The sequence below is a fragment of the Bison bison genome, unplaced genomic scaffold (assembly GCF_000754665.1).
Source record: "Bison bison bison isolate TAMUID 2011002044 unplaced genomic scaffold, Bison_UMD1.0 scf7180017864309, whole genome shotgun sequence".
Classification (NCBI taxonomy): domain Eukaryota; kingdom Metazoa; phylum Chordata; class Mammalia; order Artiodactyla; family Bovidae; genus Bison; species Bison bison.
The window spans coordinates 2,262,016-2,270,499 of NW_011494881.1; the positions used below are offsets into that span (position 1 = coordinate 2,262,016).

At 36.8% G+C, this 8,484-nt stretch overlaps 1 protein-coding gene across 1 annotated transcript in view; it reads right to left on the reverse strand.

Moving 5' to 3' along the window:
• DNAJC12 (DnaJ (Hsp40) homolog, subfamily C, member 12) overlaps positions 1 to 8,484 on the reverse strand; it is a 45,370-nt gene that overhangs the window by 31,644 nt on the left and 5,242 nt on the right. Inside the window, exon 2 of the mRNA XM_010852152.1 lies at positions 3,155 to 3,259. Within this exon, the coding sequence (XP_010850454.1) occupies positions 3,155 to 3,232 (78 nt within the window). The 5' untranslated portion in view covers positions 3,233 to 3,259. The remainder of the gene's footprint in view (positions 1 to 3,154; positions 3,260 to 8,484) is intronic.

The following is an 8,484-nucleotide window of genomic DNA, read 5'->3' on the forward strand; positions in this document are numbered from 1 at the left end:
TGCATCAAACCTGGACTGGCATCTCGTTTCATACATGATATTTTACATGTTTCAATGCCGTTCTCCCAAATCTTCCCACCCTCTCCCTCTCCCACAGAGTCCAGAAGACTGTTCTATACATCACTGTCTCTTTTGCTGTCTCGTTCACAGGGTTATTGTTACCATCTTTCTAAATTCCATATATATGCGTTAGTATACTGTATTGGTGTTTTTCCTTCTGGCTTACTTCACTCTGTATAATAGGCTCCAGTTTCATCCACCTCATTAGAACTGATTCAAATGTATTCTTTTTAATGGCTGAGTAATACTCCATTGTGTATATGTACCACAGCTTTCTTATCTATTCATCTGCTGATGGGCATCTAGGTTGCTTCCATGTCCTGGCTATTATAAACAGTGCTGCGATGAACATTGGGGTACACGTGTCTCTTTCCCTTCTGGTTTCCTCAGTGTGTATGCCTAGCAGTGGGATTGCTGGATCATAAGGCATTTCTATTTCCAGTTTTTTAAGGAATCTCCACACTGTTCTCCATAGTGGCTGTACTAGTTTGCATTCCCACCAACAGTGTAAGAGGGTTCCCTTTTCTCCACACCCTCTCCAGCATTTATTATTTGTAGACTTTTGGATTGCAGCCATTCTGACTGCACACCCCATCTCTTCTCCGAAGTCTTTTCAGATATTCTTTCCTTAAATTTTGGTAAATGTTTCTGAACAGGGAGTATTTGTTTTCTACTCAACAGCATGGAAATTCTTCCATGGCCTTACTTGTGTCATTTATTAATTTCCAACACAAGCTTTAAAGTGTAAGAACTTTGTATACTAAGCAAAAGAATTATGTGTGTGTCTCAATTGTTTTAAGTAGTATCAAAATATCAAGTTGCTTTGAAATTATAACTGCTAAATTGCTTTTGGATAGAAACAGTTCTGGTTAATTTTTTAGAGTATCAAATCAAGGAATATTTGAAGTAAAGAAAATCCAGACAACACAAATCAAGTAAAGGAAATGTCACAATAATAGTTTAAAAAACCATTACTCATAAGTCACTTCAGTTGTGTCCGACTCTGTGCAACCCCATAGACGGCAGCCCGCCAGGCGCCCCCATCCCTGTGATTCTCCAGGCAAGAACACTGGAGTGGGTCGCCATTTCCTTCTCCAATGCGTGAAAGTGAAAAGTGAAAGTGAAGTCGCTCAGTCGTGTCGGACTCCTAGCGGTCCCATGGACTCCAGCCTACCAGGCTCCTCCGTCCACGGGATTTTCCAGGCAAGAGTACTGGAATGGGTTGCCATTGCCTTCTCCAAAAAGCATTAAGATGTTTGTAAATGAGAAGGATACATATAAAAAGAGGAGAAAGATAATGTATAAAAGGAATTGATAAAATTGCGACAGGTCATTTCATTTTAGATAAGTGACTGTTATCTACAAATACTATGCAACAACAGAATTAGTAAAATATATCCAGAAGAAGGAATGTCAAGAGCTCTCATTCACCTTTTTTTTTTTTGACATATTCTTCTTTTAATATATGCCACAGTATACACAGAGAAGTATGATTATAACTGGTCACGACAAAATGAAATTGTTATAAACATTATAAATAAACAATGGGATCATTTTTTTAGTCTATTCAAAACTAATCATTTTTTGTAAACTGAAAAGACAATAACATAACTACAAAAGCCTGACTATAGAGATTTATTTAAGGGATATTACAACCTTTACTTTATAACCTAGCATAACAATATTTTTTAAAAATCCGAATTGTGAAACTTTTCAAATTAAATTATGTTCCTTTGATTTAAATAGTTCCTTCAAAAAATTATTTGGCAAGAGTATAATTCAAAGTATGAATAACACATGATAAGCTTTCTCAATTAATATAAGTAAACCACCCCTAAAGAAAACAAAAGTAACATATTACCCTAAAGAAGAAATATGCAATTAAGAGAATATTATAACCTCTTTTGTGTGTGGGTGTTTAACTACAAGGTACCTAAGCTAACTTCCTCAGGTTGATGAAGATAGAGATTTTAATCTTTGTGTCCAATACTGCATTCTATTTGCCAAACAAAACTAAGTACATTTTATTACTTAACTCCAGCCTTATAAAACAAAGATAAATAGAAAACTAATTTGCTTTAAAGCATTTAATATTAATAGCTATATTTTAGTAATAAAATAAATATTTTAATACTTACATAAATATAAAACAATGTGAATATATTTAATAATGTAATAAAATATATTTCATACTCATCTAAACAATATTTAAAATACTAAAAAAACTGTAAATGAAATGTTTAACAATAAGAGACTAATCAGTTTTGGTACAATAGTAAAATAAAATATTATGCAATCATTAACCCACGTATGAAGAACCTTTAGTAGCATGGAGAAATCCTTATTATAATATTAATTGGTAAAAAGTAAACATGTTCTTCAAAAATACATACATAGGAAAGAGTCTGGAGACTAATTTACCAAACATTAAGAATGTTACCTTTGGGAGGTAAAATTATAAATGAACTTTTCATAATGTGAAACATTTTTATGACCTTATAATTATCCATAGGGACCTTTAAAACATTGTTCCATTGTAGATCAAATGAACAATTACAGAGTTGTCACATATTTTGTTTCAGAAGCCACAGTTTAAAGAAGTAATTCCTGTTACACAATTTGAATTATTAACCCAAAAGGATGTTTCTTGGTTTAAATAATTTAAGTGTTCATGTAAGACTACATATTTTAATGAAACATTTTTAAATCATTACTAGAAAATTAAATTTCATCTCAATTACAGTGTACATTACCATAATAAAGATATAGCTTATGTATATACTATGAAACACTGCCAATAGCAATTACAATAAAATTTCAAATATACATTTTTAGTATATTTGAAAAACAGTCTATGACCATGTGTCAGAATACACATATTCAATCAGAAGTGTCCAGAAAATTGAAAGAGGACACTATTCAAGTAAAGACCCAACACTCTATTTTAAGTCCTTAACTTTCTCTGAGCCAAAAGAGCTTTAAAATAATACATGATTAGGTTTTTAGGCAATGTGACTTAAAGTTCAAAATTTTAAAACCTTAAATAAAACTTGAAATACTGTTGTGAAAAAGAACAGCACTATTCATTGCTTACCGAAGACAGTTCATCACATCCCAGTAATGTGTAGTAATCTTCAGTATCTTCTGACTTGTAATTCAGTATCGCATCCATTGAGATGACTAAACCAGTTTTTCTTCCCTTTGAAACAAGAGGCACAATGAACTGAGAATTAACAGGAAACGCCTTTTGAGATCTGGTTTACAGCAGCGCGTTCCAAACGGCAGTTAACTAGATTTAAGGCTGGCCACAGTCAACACACCAGCTGTCATCCTAGACCTTTGTAAACTCTAGTTTTCATTGGCTGTTTATACAAGAGAAAAGAATAGCCCACATGCGGAACTGTTGCAGTGCCAGCTGGGATCTGTAGTTTGAGTTTATGTAAGTGATGTAAATGAACCATTTCTTTTAGAAGTTGATAAACAATATCCATTTTTACATACTCCTCAAATTGGCCATTTTTTCACCTCTGATATATTTTTACCTCTTTTTTTTTTTTTAAGGAATAGAAAAAAATTGAAGCATTATGGTAAAATCTTAGCATTTGTTAAATATGAGTAGTGAGCACTTTCCTGAGTGTTAAGAATATTTCATAATTTTTAAAACAGCTTAAGAGTAGACAGACTTCCATGGTGGCTCAGACAGTAAAGAATCTGCCTGCAATGCAGGAGATGGGGTTCAGTCCTTGGGTCAGGAAGATCCCCTGGAGAAGGAAATAGCAATCCATTCCAGTATTCTTGCCTGGAAAATCCCATGGACAGAGGAGCCTAGAGAGCTACAGTCCATGGAGTCACAAAGAATCAGACACGATTAAGCAACTAACACACACAAGAGTAGAAAGAAATAGACTAAGAGATCATTTGATAATTCATTTGATAATCTATTCATTCAACAAATATTTATTGAGGACCTATTTTGTGCTCAGCATGATTGTAGAAAAAGATGTGGTAAACAGTTCTTAGGGAGCTTACAGTGCAACGGAGAGAGGCAGACAAGACACAAACAGGATTATTTAAAACAGTGACTTGTGGGACTTCCCTGGCAGTCCAGTGGTTAAGACTGCACTTCCAATGCAGGGGAAGAGAGTTTGATCCCTGCTCCAGAAACTAAGATCCCACATACTGCATGGTGGAGCCAAAAAAAAGAATGTGTATAAAGATACAGCAATAATGATAGTTATCATTACCAATTAACAATAATGAAAGTTTTGTAGAAAAATTAACTGTCCAACAATCATTTAAATAATGATCCACATACAGTAGTATATCATGTAGTCATTTTAAAAGATGTAGTTCAGTTGAGTTCAGTTGCACAGTCGTGTCCGACTCTTTGCAACCCGATCAACCGCAGCACACCAGGCCTCCCTGTCCATCACCAACTCTCGGAGTCCACCCAAACCGGTGTCCATTGAGTCGGTGATGCCATCCAAACATCTCATCCTCTGTCGTCCCCTTCTCCTGCCTTCAATCTTTCCCAGCATCAGGGTCTTTTCAAATGTAGAAACATATTTAATACCTGGGAAATGTTCACACATTGTTAGGTGAAAAAAAGGTAACAAGCAATTATGTAAACATTCACTGAGCATTGAGATTTATGCAAATTACTGGGCATAAGTTATATCTCAATTTAAAAAGGAAAAAATACAAATTTTAAGTTTTAGAAGTATGGTATGATTCCTGTTTTATAAATATACAGCTCTTCCTCAATTTAGCATGGGGTTTTGACACCATAAACTAATCCTAAATCAAAAATGCATTTAACCTAACTATCCTACTGAATATCATAGCTTAGCCTAGCCTAGCTTAAATGTGCTCAAAACACTTACATTAGCCTACAAGTGGGAAACAGCATCTAACACAAGCCTACTTAATAATGAAGTGTTGAATATTTCATATAACTTATTAAATACCTGAGTATCATACCACATGTCCCTGGCCCAGGAAAAGATCCAAATTGAGAATTCAGAGTACCATTTTTACTGTACTATATTTCTTTTGCACTATCATAAAATTGAAAAATCCTAAATTGAACTATTGTATATTAGGGACCATCTGTATATGGTATGTATATTTATGAAACATGCAAAACCATATACACCAGGTTTTGGAGTCACAGGTGATTTTTTATTCTTTTTCCTCATCTACAGTTTCTAAGATAAACATATATTATTCTAGTAATAAGAAGAAAGCAACAAAAAAACAAGTCAGTAAAAACTGCAAAATGCCAAGTATCACATAGCTATTATTTACTGATTTAGAAAGGGTGACAATTCAGAGGGCCCTATTCAAGAATTTGTTTTTCAGTTGGTTCGGTTTGTTGCATGCTCTACTGCATGTTGTAAGCCAATTTATTCACTCTTCAAGAGGGCTTCCCTGGTGGCTCAATGGTAATGAATCTACCTGCCAATGCAGGAGACCCAGGTTTGATCCCTGGATCGGGAAGTTTCCCTGGAGAAAGAAATGGCAACTCACTCTAGTATTCTTGTCTGGAAACCCCATGGACAGAGGAGCCTGGTGGGCTACAGTCCATGGGGTCGCAAAAGAGTCAGACACAACCAGAAACTAAAACAACAAGAACAATTCACCCTTGAAGCACCCTACACGGTGCTGCAGTTGGACAAAGAAGGAAATTAATCCGACCATCAGAGAACTCCCCCCTCATGTGTGTCTTGCTCACTGTAGGTCAACTGTTGTCTTGAGTGATCCTTTCCTATGATCTTGTAGGAGTCACAGGGCAATGAAGACATTGCTGAACCCTGCTCCTTACTCCTTGAATAGAACTATGCTCTAATTACACCTGACATATCAGAAAATTAATTTAGCTGAGAATGCAAGATTAACTCAAACTAAGCTTTAGCATGTTACCTGTGAGGTAAAAGTCACTCAGTCGTGTCCGACTCTTTGCGACCCCATGGACTATACAGCCCATGGAATTCTCCAGACCAGAATACTGGAGTGGGTAGCCTTTCCCTTCTCCAGGGGATCTTCCCAACCCAGGGATCGAACCCAAGTCTCCTACATTGCAGGCAGATTCTTTATCAGTTGAGCCACAAGGAAGCCCAGCATATTACCTAATCAAATGTTAAACTGTACGGTTTAGAGGGAAAATTTAAAAGAAATCCACAGAAGCATTTACAGAATAAATGGAGAGAAGGACGAAGGAACAAAATGCATAAGCTGTTGTAGGAAAAATATTCAGGGAAAAGTGAAGAAAACAACTTTATAGCAGAGTGTGTTGAAGAAAATAACATTTGAGACCAGTACTGAAGATGAGGGCCAGAACATGGAGAGCCTTGAGGATCAGGCAGAGGACACTGAACAAGTGTGGAGGCAACAGGGAACTGCTGTAGCTTCTTAAGCATGTGACATGTTAAAAATGAAGGTTTAAGATTAATCTGGTGGCTGTGTGCATTTGGAGGAAGGAAAACCGGAAAACATTGACAAATATGACTTAACCATCACTTTGAATTTAAATTTAATTTTAATTAAATTTTATATTTTTAATGGGCACTGCTGTTTGATATTTAGTCTCTAAACTGTGTCCAGCTCTTTTGAGACGCTATGGACTGTAGCCCACCAGGCTCCTCTGTCCATGGGACCTCCCAGGCAAGAATACTGGAGCAGGTTGCTATTTCCTTTCTCCAGGGGATCTTTTTGACCCAGGGATTGAACCCACGTCTTTTGCTTGGCAGGCAGATTCTTTACCACTGAGGCACTTGGGAAGATCTTAATGGGCACTACATGCACATACAACAAAGTTTTAAAGCTATAAAAGGGTAGACATGAAAGGTAAGTGTCCCTCCCTCCTTGGGTCTTCCAGCCACCAGTTTTATTCCCTGGAGGTAACCAAGATAACCACTGCCAACAATGTCTCGTTTTTGCATTCATTATATGCATTTTGGTAAATATATGTGTGTGTGTGTGTGTGTGTATGTATATATGTATTTTTTTAATCTCAATTCCTTAGTGTCAGACACTTCAAATCTTCAGCTCTAATAAAAAATACTGCACTGAATACTCTTGTTCTTAGATTCTTTCACTCTTGTTTGCACATCTTTTAGAAAAGAAAGCTGACATATATGTAAGTCAGTAGGGATTTACTGAGAGCCTATTGTCTATACACTTATACAGTACCTGTAGTTTTGCGCTTTTTTTTTTCCAAAGAACTCTGATAATTTCTTTTATTCTCCCTACATCCTATAGCTGAGTTTTATCAATATTTTTATTTCATGTAAGCATAATGTATGTGGCAGAATAAAATCAACTAAAGGTTTTCATTCCTTTCTTTAATCACCTAAAATTAAGCAGTTCTACAAATAGAACACCGGAGAAGGCAATGGCACCCCACTCCAGTACTCTTGCCTGGAAAATCCCATGGATGGAGGAGCCTGGTAGGCTGCAGTCCCATGGGGTCACGAAGAGTCGGACACGACTGAGCGACTTCACTTTCATTTTTCACCTTCATGCATTGGAGAAGGAAATGGCAACCCACTCCAGTGTTCTTGCCTGGAGAATCCCAGGAATGGGGGAGCCTGGTGGGCTGCCATCTATGGGGTCTCACAGAGACGGACACGACTGAAGCGACTTAGCAGTAGCAGCAGCACAAATAGAATACATCTGCATCATATTGTGTTATTTATCATATTATTTACTAAACTGTGGCCTACATGTTTGCCACCTTGGCTCTGAATGGTTCCCTCCTTAGTGCCCTCAACTCACAGCACCCCTTAGGATAAAGGTAAGGATTAAAAAGAGCTCATAATTCAATAAGTACCCAGCTGAAGGTGTCCTTTATGTTGTGAGGTTACAGTTTTACATGGCTGTACTGGTTATTTTCCTCATTTTTATATTTCCACATTTATTTTCACTGTCAGAATTCAGTGAAAAGCTCCTTCCCATCTTGTCTTAAGCCTCTGAGGTTTTGTTATTTTTATTAATAATAGTACTGAATGACTTGGTTACAAGATCATATCCCAAAAATAAAAATATTGATTGTAACAACTTTGCATGGCAATAGATGGTAACTAGACTTACTGTGGAGAAGGAAATGGCAACCCACTCCAGTGTTCTTGCCTGGAGAATCCCAGGGACGGCAGAGCCTGGTGGGCTGCCGTCTCCGGGGTCGCACAGAGTCGGACACGACTGAAACGACTTAGCAGCAGCAGCAGCAGCAGACTTACTGTGGTGATTATATAAAAATATTAAATCATGGGAGTTCCCAGGTGGTCTAGCGGTTAGAATTCGGTGCTTTCCCTGCCTTGGCCCAGGTTCAATCCTGATTGGGGAACTGAGATGCCACAAACCACACAGTATGGTAAAAAAAAAAAAAAGTCAAATCACTATGTTGTACACTTGAAACTAAATATC